The sequence below is a fragment of the Polypterus senegalus genome, unplaced genomic scaffold (assembly GCF_016835505.1).
Source record: "Polypterus senegalus isolate Bchr_013 unplaced genomic scaffold, ASM1683550v1 scaffold_1369, whole genome shotgun sequence".
NCBI lineage: Eukaryota > Metazoa > Chordata > Cladistia > Polypteriformes > Polypteridae > Polypterus > Polypterus senegalus.
In genome coordinates, this window is record NW_024378365.1 from 889 (window position 1) to 18,807 (window position 17,919).

A 17,919-nucleotide genomic window follows, 5' to 3' on the forward strand; every position below is an offset into this window, starting at 1 on the left:
AGTAATTAAAGTTAAGACTTCCTGCTCAGTTACAGGATTAAAATTACTAAAGTGCTGAATGCAATGTGCGGCAGGGTCTGCTAAGCTAGTATTTGGTTTGTACTGTGATGCTGAGATCTGGGATCTTATATTTTTAATTTTCTCATTGAAGAAGTTCATAAAGTCTGTACTGCTAATATCTGTTGGTATTTTGCACTGTTGATCTGAATTCCCATTTGTTAATTTAGCCACTGTTCTAAACAGTACCGAGGATTTTTATTATTGCTATCTATTAATGTAGAATAGTATTCTGAGCGAGCTTTAAAGAGGGCTTTTTTATATTTATTAACACTCTCTGTCCATGCAATTTGAAAGACATGTAGCTTTGTTGTTCTCCATCTGCGCTCCAGTTTTCGACACTCTAATTTAAGAGCTCGAGAGTTTTCATTAAACCAGGGAGAGTTTCTATGTGCTTTGATCACTTTTGTTTTTAAGGGAGCCACTGTGTCCAGAGCATCTCTCAAGGTCACATTATAATGTGATGTTAGCTGATCTAAATTGTTTTCCACAATTACACTCGACTTACTCAAGGTATCTATAAATTTTGAAGCAGAATTACAATCTAGATGTCGCACTGTCTTTGTTTTAATCTGTGAGTGTGTTGGCAAGGGCAGAACTAAATCAAATGTAATTAAGAAGTGATCGGAAATAACTACATTTAATGGAGTAATATTTAAATTTTGAATTTCAACTTTGTAAGTTATAATTAAATCTAATGTGTGGTTATGATTATGAGTTGGACCTTTGACAATCTGACAAAATCCTACTGAATTTAACAAATAAGTAAAACATTTGCTAAAAGTGTCAGTTTCCACATCAATGTGTACATTAAAATCCCCATCAGAACTACGTGATCATAATTTATAGCCAAATCAGACAGAAGGTTGCTAAATTCAGTCATGAACAATGAATATGGCCCTGGTGGTCTGTAGACTAGCACTATAATTGTGTTGGAATCTGTTTTAATATTTAAAATGAATGCCTCAAAGGATGTAAAGTTGCCTAAATTTTTAGAAGTGATTTGCATTTTGTTACAATGAATTATTCCAAGGCCTCCTCCTTGACCAGAATCTCTAGACTTATGAAGGAACGAGTATCCATCTGGTGACGCCTCAGCTAGGGGAACAGTGTCACATTTACTAAGCCAGGTTTCAGTGAGAAGACACAGATCAGATTTTGTACTTAATATATAATATCATTTACCAAAACAGCTTTAGTGCCAAGAGAGTGAATGTTCAATAAACAGCATTTAAAACTGCATGGTTCTTTCTGAACTGGTGATATATTTTTTGTTTTAATTTGAAGTAAATTTCTATTACAGATGCCCCTGGTGGAGGTCTGGTTTTATCCCTTGGTCTAATTATACACCTTATTTTTGGTTATCAATTAATTTAAGGTTTGTATCAAGACTAAATTTACTGGATGCCCCACAACAGGGATTATGGGTAACAGCTTCAGGAAAATAACAGGTGGGATAAACAACAGCCTGTGATTTAAGATCACATGACTGCGGCCTGGATGGTGCTCTAATCAGTCAACCAGGCAGTTTTGCTGCCATATTTTGGGATAATACATAAGATCCCCTCCAGTTAGGATGAAGACCATCTCTTCTGAAAAATCCAGGCCTTTCCCAAAAATCATCCCAATTGTTCACAAACGCTATGCTTTTATTTGCACACCAGGTTTCTAGCCAGCAGTGAAAGGAATGCAATCTGCTATAAATCACATCCCTCTATAATCTTAGTAAGGGACCAGATACAAGTAAATTCCGACATTTTCTTTTAACTTTGGTGCATAGAGAGATGAAGTTCCTCTTTAATACCTCAGATTGCTGTAAATAAATATCATTAGTGCCGACATGCAGCAATAAGGTAGATACTTCATCGTCTGCGTCAAGGTCTAATGTGGCCTCTATGCCAGAAATCTTGGCCCCTGCGAGGCATTTAACATTAACTGCTGGTTTAACACAGTTTGGAATTCTAACATTCCACACTATGGAATCGCCAATTATGAGCACTTTCTTATTCTCAGTTTCCACAGGTGTGCTGCGGAGTGCTGAGAATCTGTTCTCGGTCCGAATTTGTGACCTGGGTGCCAGGGGACTTAATTTTGTCATTTTAGACCCCCGGCTTACTGTTACCCAGTCGCCCTGTGGCTGAATTGGTGCTGCTGACTTCGGCCGCACAGACTACAGTGGGACCTGGAGAGACCGAAGCCGAATCAGAAGTAGCCGAATTGAGTTGATCCAATTTTCGGTTTGCCTAATTGCTATCAGATTCCTAGCGTGGTCCTCCAATTTGCGTATTTTCCCGACCAACTCTAAATTAACTAAACACTTTTGGCAGGTGAAGCTGACTACACTGTCGGCCGGAAAACCTGAACTGTACATGCTGCAGGACATACAACATATAAATGTGCCCTCAACGGGCAGAGAGCAGATAGAACTTGCGTTTAGTGTTGATGTCATCTTCTCCGTTTTTTTTGTAATAACTTCTGTGCTTCGGCGCTTTCCGCGTTCAGCTCAATCACTAAGAGACTGTATGCTTTAAGTTTTTACCACCCGCTTAGCGATTGACTTTAATTTGTCACTGCCGGTTATTTCTCCTGGTCAGCTGTAATCTTTACTTCAGTTGAACTTGTTTGCGAAGGGCTACGTGCCTGTGGGAGATGCCGCTGCTCTGTGCTTCCACTTGCTGCTCCGTCTTTATGCTGCCTCCCCAGCACACCACCATATAGAAGAATGTGCTCACCACAACTGTCTGATAGAACATCTGCAGCATCCTATTGCAGATGATGAAAGGCGCCAGCCTTCTAAGGAAGTATAGTCATCTCTGTCCTCTCTTGCACAGAGCATCAGTATTGGCAGTCCAGTCCAATTTATCATCCAGCTGCACTCCCGGATATTTATAGGTCTGCACACAGTCACCTCTGATGATCATGGGGTCCATGTGGGGCCTGGGCCTCCTAAAATCCACCACCAGCTCCAGTTGTACGTGGTTTGAGTCACACCATTTAACAAAGTCCTTGATTAGGTTCCTATACTCCTCCTCTCGCCCACTCCTGATGCAGTCCACGATAGCAGTTTCGTCAGCGAACTTTTGCACGTGGCAGGACTCCGAGTTGTATTGGAAGTCCGATATATATAGGCTGAACAGGACCGGAGAAAGTACAGTCCCCTGCGGCGCTCCTGTGTTGCTAACCACAATGTCAGACCTGCAGTTTCCTAGACACACATACTGAGGTCTGCCTGTAAGATAGTCCACGATCCATATAGCTGGTTCCTGCCTTGTACAGGTTTTCTTTCTGTACCCCAATAACTTCTATTCGTGTTTGTTTTGCACTGGACCACGGTGGTGAGCTGGAAGTTAAGGTCCATTTGGCTACTTATATATGTGACTTTAGCATACAGACCCAACCAGGCTGTGTGGGTCACCCCATGTGCCACTCTTAGGTGAACACCACTGTCAGGACTGGCGTCCCTCTTCTGGACAAGACCCACTTTTATTTAATTAGAATATTCATGGAGGCCAATAATGAACCGCTTTTTACTCTGGTCCCCCCTTTTAGGGTTACCCATAGCAAACTGGTCCGTAAGGGTGGAGCTTTAAGAAGACTGAGGCACACACGGCCTCCACCGTGCCAATCTCACAATACTGGGAGGTGCTGCTGTTTAATACTGAGTTTATTACTGTGTTAATTACTAAAATATTTGTGATGTGTGTACTTGAACAAGATGAAGCTGATAAACTTGAAAGTTGTTTCAAAGTTGTTGAAAATGACAGTTGTTTTGAAGAACATTTTTGTCCAGGAGCATGTCAGATTTGCTAAGCACAGTCGCTGATCTCATCACCTGACCATGTTAATTTAAACAATTGTCACATTTAGCGATTGTGTGCCGACCATTCAGCAGAGTCGTGCTCAGCCCTGTTTCTTACAGCCAATAGTATGCTGCTAATGACACCTGTGGTGTACAAAGGGTTAACAACTGTCACTCTTCAGCAGCAATTTTCACCCTTTATTTTATTAATTTTCCCCTTTTGTTTTGCTATCTGAAACATGAAACAACAGAAAGAGGAGCATCTCTTATTTTTGTTAGGTTCAAAACCTGCAGTTTGTTATTCCTCTTCACTTAACTCTATGCCTTCTACTTCAGGGAAACATTCACTGGTTGTTAGCTCTCCTGCACACACAGTCTGCCCCTAAGACTAAAAACAAAATCAAACCTGTTTAAATTTATCTTAGCGAGTCGCAGGCTAGTTGAAGTCAGACATTAGGTGTCTCACATCAGGCAGCCATCTTTACAGGGACACACCGCCAACTTCCTCCATCTCGCTAAGATTATGTAAATGAAGGCCATGACTTGAATAATGGTTTTGAATTTTGTTAGCTTGGGGCAGTTTCACATTAGAGAAGTTGACCAGCGATTTTAAGTTCCTCCTTCATATGCCCCTGTTTTTTAATATAATCCTGATGCCTAACTTGTATAAACCTACCTTGAGATTAACTGATAACACAATTCTGAGACCCTAACAGTGCTGAAAGTAGTGAATATTGTTGACACACAACTGTGCAAGATGACCTCCTTCTTCTTCTAGCCTGTTGGACCCTCCTTTCATTCCCAAACACATTTTACAGCTAATGTGACAGGAGAAGTGATGAGTTACTGTCTGATTGCTATGAACTGTCTGACTTGACATCAGCTTTAACTAACAGGATGTTATAAAAATCAAATCAAATCAAATGATCTGAATGATGCAGTTTTAATGGAATTGATTCCTGTTTTTTTCCACAGAGAGATAAAACTCTGCCATTTACTGTAACATTTAAATGAATGTGAAAGAAGAGACGTGTGATTCTGACCTGATTATCATGGAGGAGAGGACCGTAAATCTTAAGGAGGACTGTGATTGGGAGAGTGACCGCCCCAAACAAGAGAGTCTGGACATTAAGGAAGAGGATCGTGAACTGGGGTCAGTGAGTATTAAAAAGGAGGATGAAGAGGAGTGTGTCAGCACTGAGGTGGCCAGCTATAGGAGTATGGAGAGTGTCAAGGAAGATGATGTTCATTATGGAGATCAAGATGGAGCAGTGACCGGGTTAGTCTCTTCTCATAGCAGACATTCTTCATATCTGGAGTCTTCTATCAAAGTAAAATATGAATCATTACAGTCTGACAGAAAGATGACTGAAAAAATGTCATCTCCTAGAACTGAGGAAGGTCAGCCACCACCTAAGACATCATCTAAAACAAGTAAGTGAAAAATAACAATCGGTGTACATTTTAGGGTCAGAGTTATAGGCCTGAAAGTGCTGGCTTGTGCTTTTTTTTAATGAAACTTAGACGAACGTTCAAACTATATTAAACACAGCAATTTTACTACATTTTACGAGGTTTAGGAGTCTGCACTTGTTCAGTTATTGTTTGTAACATTATGCAAACACTCTAAGCCTGTCTTTGGTAAAAAGAAAGTGTGTAAACCCCTTGGAATTCCTTTTATTTCTGCAATAATTCCTCCTAATTCTTTGGTCTGATCTTCAATTAAGTCCATAAAACAGACAAGCACAGTCGTTTTAAACTAATAACAATGAGACCCTTGTCATTCCTGAATACATTATTTAAACATGGGAACAGTCCAGTTTGTGACCCCCGTCTTTAGAAACTTTCTGATCCTCCTTTAGCTGCAATGACTTTCACCAAACTTTTCCTGCAACTGCTACTCAGGGTTCAATTTCTTGTCTATTCATAATTTTGAAAGTTTTCAGTTCCTTGCTGTCTCAGGGATTCCTTCAATGATCAGCTGACTTCAGGTAAAGCCAATGAATCCTAAGTTCTTCTGATTGGCCGCTCCAGAACACCAGCTTTCTTCTCTTTAAGACTTTCTCTTGTTGACTTCTTTTGTTTCAGTTGATTGTCTTTTTTATTCCCTAACTTCTCTCAAGCTTTCAGTATCATGACATCTCCTATCCGATTTCTTTGTAACAATTTTTAATTCAGTGCTTCATTGATGATGCCATCCTGTCCTGGTCCTGCAGAAGCAAAAAAGCCCCAAACTGTGATTCTACCATGAGGTGATAGCAATGGTGTGCAGTGATCTTTTACCTGCAGACCATTGTGAAATGCGGACACACACATGGTGACATTGGAATTCAGGCATTCAAAAGACCCTCACACCAGACCATGGGTTACTTTTATAAAACTTTGCATGGAATTGAGCATGAATATATGTGTACACAAAATAAAAAACAGGAAAATGTGTACCTCCAGAAAAAAATATAAGGTTTATAAACCGGATGTATGCCCATTACTACAAAATTTACTTTTTGTAAATTATAGTCACTTTTTAAATATGTATATGTGAACACTCCTTTAACTGCCACCCTGAAAACATTCACATATGGAGCCTGTTAATCTGTTACCTCTATATGCAATGATGATGCTGCATAACTTAATGGACTGGTAGATCAGCCTCTTCAACCATCGAGACCCCCACCACCTGCATTCAAGAATATCTGTTTTTGCTCTTCATCTGAGAGTGAAAGATCATATATGTAGTTACAGTTCCTCTCCTTTGTGCTCTGGGGTTCAGGAAAGGGTATGGCAACGCTGTTTGAGTGGGTAACCACTGTCACCTGGCACATATGATGACATGATTACTGTTATAATGAATAGGTCAGGTCATATGAAACTCTGAGAGTTCAGTAGGTTACTTCACCAACACATATTTCTCCATGTAAAGCAACATCACGTCTGTCAAAGCTACTTTGTCTCAAAATAAATGAATCGTGGTTTGAGTGAGGCCATGGAGGCGTGACCTTTGCCAACCACATCTTCGATGACTTGTGTATTAATGGAATGTCACTGGTTACGGTTAACAAAATCAGCTTCAGTCTTGCTAGGTGCTCTTTTTGCAATATGATTGCAGTAAAGTGTTCCAATTCTATTAGGAGAGCTGGACAAAGCTGCAGATTGACTTTTTGTGTTGGGAAAAACATGTTATGTGTGTACACTTTCACTGTACAACAACGAGATGTAGTGCATCAGCAGTCAGTTAATGGCTTCCAGCACAGCAGGCATAATGGAGTGAAGCTTGGCTGAGATACTATTGAGGTGTCCGCTACTTCCCTGAGAAGAGACATCAACTAGCAGATATAAAGTGATGACAATGCAGAATTTCTTCAGTGCAAATATATATCATTGGTTCTCTTTAAGGGAACTAAAATACAGTTTGTACATCATAGCTCTAAATTTTGAGGTGTCATGTTTGTCATATCAACGCACATTATAATAACAGCTTGGTGAATTGAATTATTATTGCGAGTCGTCATTTAGGTTTGACTGCCTTTTCCTCCTTGATCGAGGGTGTCGTCATTTCCCATTTTCTCTGAAATGTTGTGTATGTATGGGTCAGAGTTACTGTAAATATGTTTGTTCCCCTGTCAAGTTTCTTTTGTAAATCTTGACTTTTGCATGGGAGGTTGCATATACACATTTCAAGTCCAGTTTTATGTGTATGCAAGCTTTATAAATGAGGCCTTAGGACCTTCACTAGCCTATCTATAGATAGGTCTCAACCCAGGCAGCCTGACTCCAAACTCAACAGGAGGCTTCAGCATGCACAGGCCAAAATGTATTGTTGGTTTAAATAGTTATAATAAAGCACTCATCAAATGTCAGTAACCAACTGAAGGACCACCTCCCTGATATCAAATATATATGCTGGAGGTGGTCCTTGAGGAGTGATATTGGTGTAACCTGACCTCTTAAGGCCTCACCTTCAAAATACAAAGATATTTGAGTAATTAATAAACAAAACAATATAAACAACTTGAAATTACATTATCAGAATGAAAAGGCAAGTAATATTTGAAAAATATTGAAAGCATTAAATCAGCTAAGATGTTCTTATAAATACCTATATTTGCTCTCCCAGCTTTATTTTTTTTCACCCTGTCATAATTTCCCAGCCTTATTCTCCTCTCGTTTTATCTCCTCTTGACAATCTTTAAGAGTTATCTTGATGTGAATTTGGGACAGCTTAGCTGTTAGCTAAACTAACAAGCTTGATGGTCTGATGAATGGTCTCCTCTTGTCTGCTACATTTGTTCTTGATCTGTATGTTCATGAGCAGATTCTTATCGAGAAGAGATGGCTTTGCAAGAACCCACATTTCTTTCCTTTTATTTCTCTGATTGCCTCTAAGCCACATCTCCAGTCTCCACTCATTGGTAGAACACCTGACTAGATGGGACTGTAAAGGTTTAATGATGTGTTCAGCATTGACAGTCCAGTTGTTTGTGTGTTATGAGTTCAGATTGATTGTGTTTGTCTGTGATTGTTGTGAAGTTGAAGATCAGATCACATTCTCAGGAGGAATTTGGGCAAAAATTCAGGAGATTTCAAAGGGTACACAAACTTTTTCTTACATCTGTAAAGCAATTTAAATTCTATTGAAGATTTTAAGCAACACATTCTCAGAGCATCCATCCGAGTGTCCATCTCTGTGCATCTTTAGCTAACAGTGTTGTGTTTGGCCTGTTTGTGTTGTAATATGTACAAGAACCCGGGCACACAGTTGGCAACCAGATTTGGGTAAATTTTACACAAACATTAAGATGTTTTTTACACAGAGAACTTTGCCTGGCTGAATGGCCTGTTATCGTTCAAATTGTTCTAATAGAGCTGCAGTCACCTGAGAGAAAATTAAAGACTTGTTGTTGCCTTAGCTCTTCACTTTATGTATTGCTTCATCTCCCTTTCTCTTGTAGCGGGCCTTTTTGTACTTTACTTTAGTATTGTTTTACTTTTAATTTCTCTGGCTTTGACTTGTCTATCATTTAATGATAAATGTTCAGGTTGCTCAGCTAGTGCTGTATTTCAGCTGATGGAAAGAGAAAGACATTGAAAGGTGGAGTTTAGATTTTCATAGGACATTTTTACATACACACTTGAGAAGTCTTGGTGTGTTAGAATGTTAATTTTATTTATTGATTGTCATGAGCATCAAGTTGTGTTTAGTAAAGATTTACTCCCTAATAATCATGTGATTATTATGACATCATATTGATGATTGTGTTAAGGTTGCCTTGGGCATTTCTGGAGTATTTGAAATTGCAGAAGAAGTCGTGTGTTTTTGCTTTTTCAAACAGATTGTTTTCTTTCTGATTTCTTTGTTTAATAATTATGTGCTTTCTTTCAGTTTGACTTTCAAATCTCCCTTTGGCTCATAGTTTTGGTATCCCCTGATTATTTTCTTCTCCGTTAGTATCTTTGCCGTTTTACTATTTACAGTATTTCTTATATATATTTCTTTTCTGGTTCATCATGCTTCCACTGCAAAACCGGTCCCACCCACACGCAGCCGTCACGGCATTTCTCGATTCATATTCGCCTACTTCCAACCCCTTCCCCAAGCTGCCAGCGGCTCCTCTTCATATCTGGTCCCGCTCCCACACAGCCAACACGGCATTTCTCGACAAGCTACTGAAGTACGCTTACAAAATAAAAAAAACTCTGCATTAGGCGAAAATTTATTTCTCCAGCTAGATTCCATGCTCAGAACCATCAACCCCTTTGCTAAATCATACAAACACATGCATGAAATCGATTTGCATCTATCCCATAGGCAACTCCTGTAAACAGATTTCCACGCTTAATATGAATTCCGATCCTATGGTTTACCCACTTCTACTCCCTTACGGAGACATTGGCTGGCACAAAAGATTTACAACATGTTCCCGATAAAAGAACTACCAAGCAAATAAGGCTTACTCAGTGCCAGTTTTATGTGTACAGATTAGCAGGAGGAATGAGGAATACATTTAGTATTTTGCACTCAAGCAGCAAACTATTCCAACAGTACTTCGTAGATGTGTATGTTAAAACAGAGGCGCGCTTCTCAACTATCTCTGATTACATCAACAAGATCTGCGCGTGGAACAATACAAAGGACTATCTGATGTGCTGCAAGAAAACGTATGTGTAGGCAAAATGATCATATTACCGTCCACATTTGCAGGAAGTCCAAGATACATGCAACAAAACTATCAGGATGCCATGACCATAGTACGTAAATTCAGAAAAACCTCATTTATTTATCACTTTCACATGTAATTCTGCTTGGCCGGAAATTCTACATGCACTGTCGGATACCCCCAAATTTTTTTATTAAATGTATTAATAAAAACCCACAGAATGAGTAATTTAATAAGACTTCATTTGCATACATGAACTCATTAAATTTAATACACAGTAAAATGCAACACATTTAATTTCAGTTAGCATAGTGCACGTCCATGAATATTATAAAGGGCTGTATGAGTGAGGCCGGTGTGTGATAAAGCTGACCAGTCCTGGTTTCACTTGCCACTCCTCACCCAGAGCAGACACTAATACTAGTAATGGCTCTGATCCCAGGTTTCTTCATCTTATAATTTTTTTTTTAGATTACTGGTGCTTCTGTTGGTCAGTGCATTAATACTTCACTTTGTTCATTCTTCTGTATTGCTTTAGTGATTTAAATGAGCTATTTTTGTATACGTTTTGCATTTAGGAGTCCACGTGATGCTCAATTGAATAATGGCTGTGGTGTAAGAGTACTCCGTGACTCTATCCTGCAATTACTGTTTTTACAAATTAATCTAAAAAATGTCTCATCAGAGCATCAACATACCATTTGTGGTTTTTGGTGTGACATATGAATTGTTCAGATCAGAAGACACACCCTGGCTCTTTGCATTCAAGGCCAGTGAAGAAAGCCCAGAGGAGTTTGATTGAGGCTGGCATGGCGACTGATAACTTTCCACTGTTAATCAACTGGCGGCCTTTATATTGGAGCAAAATGGAGTCCTAAGTGTGACCTTGAATGCATCAGAAGAGAGGAGGTTATCTGACCTTCATAGTGATATTGTAGAAATTAGAAACGAAAAGCAGAAACTCCTGTCAGTTTTTATTCAGGTCTGTACTCAAGTGGAGCAGCATGACACAGAGAATACATTCCTTTTATGCTGAGACCCAATCTCCCCATAAGAAACTTTACAGACAATAAGATGGATCAAGGAGAGGCAACATCAGAATTAATGGAGTTCCATATAATGAGTGGAAAAATGTTTGGCTTTATGAAGAAATAATGGCTTTTGGTTTTCAACCATTTCTAATTCCAGGCCGGGCACACACAATACATACCAGGCAAAGTAACATGTCTGCGTCCAGTTCTGACTGACTTACTATTCTGAAAGATACACACAAACATTCAAATGTAACTTTTGAAGGATGGAAGGTCTACTTTTACTCCCAGTTATTCAGTCAACACCACACCAACCCCACAAGACATCATCTCTGGTGATCAAAAAGGCTCCACAAATTGATCTTTCTGCTTTCCTGATTTGTCTGAGAAAACCTCAGACTTCCTTCCCAGGGGTGCATCGGCATTTCACTGACCCTCAACAGGCGCTCAGTGCCTTTGACTCCTTCATGTCACTGGTGTTTTGCCGCTTTGACTGTTTTATTTATGATTTACCAGTACTGCTTAGACATTTTCCTGAATAATTAATTCATAATTACTACTTCTTTCTTTTTTTCATGTGTATATTTCGTGTGTGTACATACACATGTGATTAGAGAGTCATTGCCGGTTGTGAGGGGTCAGGACACGAGCCTTTCATGCTGCACATACTCTTAACCCACAATTGTTTAATATTTGCTTGCATGTCATATTTATCTAAAGATGTGTTTTTTCATATTTTCACCACATTGACTCTTGTATTGTGAATGTTGGGGTCAGGATGGGATTGTTTACTGATCTGTCTCCATGTTTGCCCACTCATAAGCAGAACCTGTTGATTTTTCCTGTATTTTAATTTGAGAGACCTCGGTTTAGTTTTTTGCATATATGGTTTAGGGATGGGATTCTGGAGTTACTGTCTACATTATACATGATTGCTGGTGGGGCTACTGGGTTAACTTGTGTGGCACCTTGTAACGTATTTCATTTACTTTTCTCCTTTATTGCTGTTCTTTGTTTTCCTCTCTCCTGTCTAATCTCAGTGTCTTCTCTTCTTCTTGCAAGCACTCAATTGTTGCTGATTTATTATTTTTGAGCTATTCTGATACAGCCTGTTTTCAAGATTTGTTTCTTTTGGTTAAAGACATTCATTGAGGTGTCTCCACATGTTAGTGTGTGGCAGTGTCCTTCTCAGCCACTAGTAAAAAAACTTGGAGCTTTGGGCCGAGTTCACTATGCTGTGCCGCTGAAGGTTCTTGACTCTGAGGTGTTTCAGAGGCAGGTTTTATTTTGTGTTGATGGAGATTTGTTAAAGAAAACTCACCTGTGTTGCAGTCTGTGCCCCACCTCCATAGAATAACACATTATATTAATCTTTTCCTTTCGTTGTCTGAATTCCAAATAATCATTGGTATTCGTGCAAATGCATTTATTAACACCCTGCTCGATGAATCTCATTCCCTGATTAATCAGCATTTTCCTCCGTCTTCACAGGTGCTTGCCAGATTTATTATGAATCTAAACTCAATTGATGTATTTGTATTCTTGCTCTCATTGCCTGACCATCGCTGCATTATGTTTCAGCTATTTCTCCCTTCGTCAGTGTTTTCATGCGGATTTCATTAAACAAACCTCTGCTAAACTTGAGTAATTTATAACACTAAACAAAGACTCTGTTTAAGATCCACCTTGTGTTTGACTGGCTATTAAAGAGCATATTCAAGGCCTGACCATTGCTAATGTCACCAAATATTCTCACTCGGCATACAGTAATATTGACAATCTTGAGAAGCGTCTAAATAATCTTTTAAGTACACCTGTGTTTTTCTGATCCAGTCCACAAGCTCAATATGACGCTAATCAGAGAAGGTAAATGACAATCTTGTGCAGAGTTGAGAATTCATTTCATTTGCACTCGTTGCTATCTCACTGGTGCTAAACTGAACGAGATGTGAGCTCTTAGACTGCACAGATGAGATTTGTTATCATCCACGTCTCAGGTCGAACAAAATATAGTGATAGTACAGATATATAGATAATATCATGAACTACTGCTTGGAGATTTATAAAGTTTATAAAATTTTTTCTTATACTTTCCTCTCTGCTGAACTCCCATCTTTGGAGTTATTCATGTGTTTTTTAATTTAATTAAATTTTCAAAACTCTCACAAAATGATGCTGCTTTTCTAGAGGCTCCTGTTTTAGCTGAAGAAATTAAATCCATTAAATGCATGGTGGTATGAAGACAGAAGTATATTTTGCATTTCGGCCACAAGTGTCCAGTTTGCTGTTTTAGGTCAGGTGTCACTTGGGTCTCTGGGATTTTTCAATGACCTGTGTATTTTATTCATTTAAATTTTACCTTGTTCTCATTGTATATTAAAATATTTTGGCTTTACTATTCTCGGCCTCTTTTTAAAATCAAATTAAAAAAATATTCTGGAGTTGGGTGGCTTTGGACTAATTGTTTACAAATATTAAAACACATTGTGTTTAATAAAAGTTCATTTCATATTTGACATGACACTCTCCAATGTAATGATGGGTGATGATTATTACTTTCTACCTGTAATAATTAACAATATATAATGTTATAATATTTTAAGAATATGATGACAAAATGATGATGCCATTCTGTAATATAGTTAAACAAATCAACAATAGTCTTTGATTTGATTGTGCCTATCACATCACAATAGAGAGTTGAGTCTCTGTTCACTTGCTACCTAAGTCAAACGATTGCTTATGCTTATCAAAGTTTGTTCATAAATTAAACCAGTATTTATTTAGTGTTGTAAGATAATGTCCGTATGAAAGCGGATGGTTTAAAAATTAATTTTATTTTATCTTTTAAACATTATACAGGAATCAAACTTCACTGCTGTACTGAATGTGGCAAACAGTTTTCACAGAGAAGCAGTCTTCAGAGCCACCAAAGAATCCACACAGGAGAAAAGTCGTATGCCTGTTCTGAATGTGGTAAACAGTTTTCCGATAGAAGCAGTTTTCAGCACCACAAAATAACTCGCACAGGGAAGAAGCCTTATTGCTGCTCTGAATGTGAACAACAATTCTCTTATAATAGTTATTTTCAGATACACATTAAAACTCACTCAGGAGAGAAGTCGTATTGCTGCTCTGAATGTGGCAGAAAGTTTTCACAGAGAAGCTATCTTCACAGCCATCAAATAATTCATACAGGACAGAAGCCGTATTGCTGTTCTGAATGTGATAAAACGTTTTCACAGAGAAGCCATCTTCAGAGCCACCAAAGAATTCACACAGGGGAGAAGCCATATTTCTGTTCTGAATGTGGAAAACAATTCTCTTACAGTAGTAATTTTCAGATACACATTAAAACTCACTCAGGAGAGAAGTCGTATTGCTGCTCTGAATGTGGCAGAAAGTTTTCACAGAGAAGCTATCTTAAGATCCACCGAAGAATTCACTCAGGAGAGAAGCCATATGAATGCTCTGAATGTGGTAAAAAGTTTTCACAGAAAAGCAATCTTCAGAGCCATCAAAGAATTCACACAGGGGAGAAGCCATATTGCTGTTGTGAATGTGGCAAGAAGTTTTCAATAAGTGTCCAACTTCAAAGGCACCAAAGACTTCACACAGGAGAGAAGCCATATAAATGTTCTGAATGTGGTAAACAGTTTTCAGAAAGAGGCCATCTTCAGAGCCACCAAAGAATCCACACAGGAGAGAAGCCATATGACTGTTCTGAATGTGGTAAAAAGTTTACACAGAGAAACCATCTTCAGATTCACCAAAGAATCCACACAGGAGAGAAACCGTATTGCTGCTCTGAATGTGGAAAACAATTCTCTTATAATAGTAATTTTCAGATACACATTAAAACTCACTCAGGAGAGAAGCCGTATTGCTGCTCTGAATGTGGCAAAGAGTTTTCACAGAGAAGCTATCTTAAGAGCCACCAAAGAACTCACACAGGACAGAAGCCATATTGCTGTTCTGAATGTGGAAAAAGGTTTTCACAGAGAAGCTATCTTCGGAAGCATCAAAGAATTCACACGAGAGAAAAAAATGACAGAAACTCCCCCACCTTGCCCACAGATGAACACAGTACAATGCTAAACAACAGAAGAAAGAATTCAAAAAGTTTGATGAAAACAAAAAAAGATCTAATTGGGGAAACTACAAGTAAAGTGGTAAATACCCTGCCCCCCTCCAACAGCCTCATGTGGAAACAGAACTTACTCATGCATGGCTTATGAGGGGCGAACTAAGAACAAAAGGTGTACGCCTCATCATAGTTGCACAAAACAGTTGCTTGGACGCAAAGTGGTTCAGGTCAAAAATAGAGGAAAATAAATAAAAATAACCCATAATTGTCGCTTCTGCCACAAAGAATTAAAAACAGTCACACATCTTGTTGGTGGGTATGAGGTACTGATTGATGAAGGATCATACACTGCACAACACCACAAAGTGGCCAGGTTCATTCACGGGAAACTATGCAAGAAGTACAACTTACCAGCACCAGAAAGACACTGGCACCACAACTCAGACCACATAATGGAAAATAAGAAGGTGCAGTTCACTTGTAGCACAGCAATACTGACTGACTGAAAAATAGAGGCCAGAAAACCAGATGTAAGAAATCCTGGATAACAGAAGTATTAGTTCCTAGTGATTACTCAGTCCTAGCAATGGAGAGGTAAGAAAGAAACAAAATACCAAGAAATGCAGTCTGAGATATGACAGATGAAATGTAGACCAAAAAACAAAAACGGAAGGAGTGCCTGTTGTTCTAGGATGAACAGGACTGATAAAGAAAAACGTTCAGGCCCATCTTGACAAATTACAATAACTCCTTATGACCTGCAAAAAGAAGCCTTATTAGAAACAATGCAGGTTCTACACTGAGTCCTTGTGGGAAACTTACGAGAGTGAGAAGTTAAGCAGTACAACGAGACTGTCCTGACTAAAGAGTGAAGTTCACTCCTGTTTTGATGGTAAGCACACCAAGAAAATTTGGAAGAATTAAACCTGAGAGAAGCTGAATTACTGTTCTGAATGTGGTAAACAATTCTGTCACAGAAATATTCTTCTGATGCACATTAAAATTCAAGAAAGAGAGATATGGTGTTCTGAATGTGACAAATAGTTTTCATGGAGAAACAATCTTTTGGATACAACATCTACATTTATTTAAATAGCACACTTTCATATAAACAATGTAGCTCAAACTGCTTTACAAGATGTAATAAGAAGGAAGTTAATTATAGACATAAACAAGATTATACAATAATATACAGTATGTAACAAAGAAAAAGGTAATGTTGAATGGCCAAGTGGACAGAAAAAAGCAAAAAAAACATCCAGTTAGGCTGAAGAGAAAAATATCTGCAGGGGATCCAAGGCCAAAATACTGCCCTGCAAACACTAGGTATTCTACATAAATCAGTCCTCATGGTTTACATGCTTCACATGAAGATTTTGATGATGATGATGGCCATCTAGACATCTGGGACAACCGCCATTCAATCCATAAACACGAGGCAGTGTGGTATGTTGATCAGGAGGTGGTGGAGCACATGGTCACCACAGAAGAAATGTAGAAGACAGCAGAGAACAGTACAGATTTATATGGAACTGCAGAACCCAGAGGAAAATGATAATCCAGTGTCCATATAGACTAATAGGGATACAACTAAAATGTAGCTATGAAAAGTCATTTTAAAATAATTGTTTATCAGTTTTTATATCTTCTACAGAGTTATCCTGGTGAATTTCTATTGGTAAAGTATTTTGAGTTTTTAGGCGTGTTACAGTAAATGGCCATCTCACCAGTTCTTTTCAGATTTTGTATCTTGAAATTATAAGCAGGCCTTCATTTGAAGATCTGAGGTTATGACTGGGAGTGTAAGGGGACAGACATTCCAAAATGTAGGACTGGGTGAGATTATTTAAGGCTGTGTAAACCATTACACCATTCAGCAGACATGTGAATTATCCTTAAGTGCTAATTTTGGACTTGAGGACCACTTTGTTCATATATAAGTAGGGGACTATCTGTTGTCGTATTTTAAAGTCAATTCTAATTCTACAGTAACGACACTAAAACTGATGAAATGTGCTCAGACTTTCATTTTCTGATTAAGATTCTTGCTGCTGCATTCTGCACTAACTGTAACTGATTGATGGCTTTCTTAGGTAGTCCTATAAAGAATACATTATGGTAATCTATTTGATTGAAAAGAAAAGTGTGAACTAATTTTTCAATGTCTAATAAAGTTATAAGAGGTCTAACAGCTGTTTTCCTGAAGTGGAAAAAGCAGTCCTGGTAATCTGATTAATATGTGATTTAAAATTTAGGTCAGTCAGTGATTACTTCTAAATTCTTTACCTCCAACTTTACTTTTAAGCCTAAGGCATCAAGTTTATTTCTAACGCCCTCACAATGTCCATGTTTGCCAATAACTTAAGATTTCTCTTTTCTCCTTATTAGTCAGAGAAAGTTACTACTCGTCCATTCAGAAAAACACGTAATACACAGGATCACAAGAAAATTCACACAGGAGAAGCCGTTTTGCTGCCCTGAATGTGGAAAACAATTCTGTCACAATAGCACTTTACTTCACAATTTATTTTTGTATAGCCCAAAATCACAAAAGAAGTGCTGCAATGGGCTTTAACAGGCCCTGCTTTTGATAGCTCCCAGTCTTGACTGTCTAAGAAGACAAGGAAAAACTCCCAAATACAAAAAATAAAAAAAACAAAAAAGAAAAAAACTTTTGTAGGAAAGGCAGTTCAAAGAGACACCACAGAACAGAACACAAGTAATCCTCAAAACAATATAATAGTGTGATAGACATATTCAAAATACAGAGTAGAATTGAACAGTAGATGA

General features: G+C 38.4%; 1 protein-coding gene across 1 annotated transcript; it reads left to right on the forward strand.

Moving 5' to 3' along the window:
• The first annotated feature begins 4,838 nt into the window (after positions 1-4,838).
• Positions 4,839-16,355, forward strand: LOC120519576 (gastrula zinc finger protein XlCGF57.1-like). Its single transcript, XM_039742521.1, has 2 exons — positions 4,839-5,290; positions 13,905-16,355. Exons 1-2 carry the CDS (start codon positions 4,867-4,869, stop codon positions 15,278-15,280), a joined length of 1,800 nt encoding a protein of 599 aa, XP_039598455.1. The 5' UTR covers positions 4,839-4,866; the 3' UTR covers positions 15,281-16,355.
• The last annotated feature ends 1,564 nt before the right edge of the window (positions 16,356-17,919 follow it).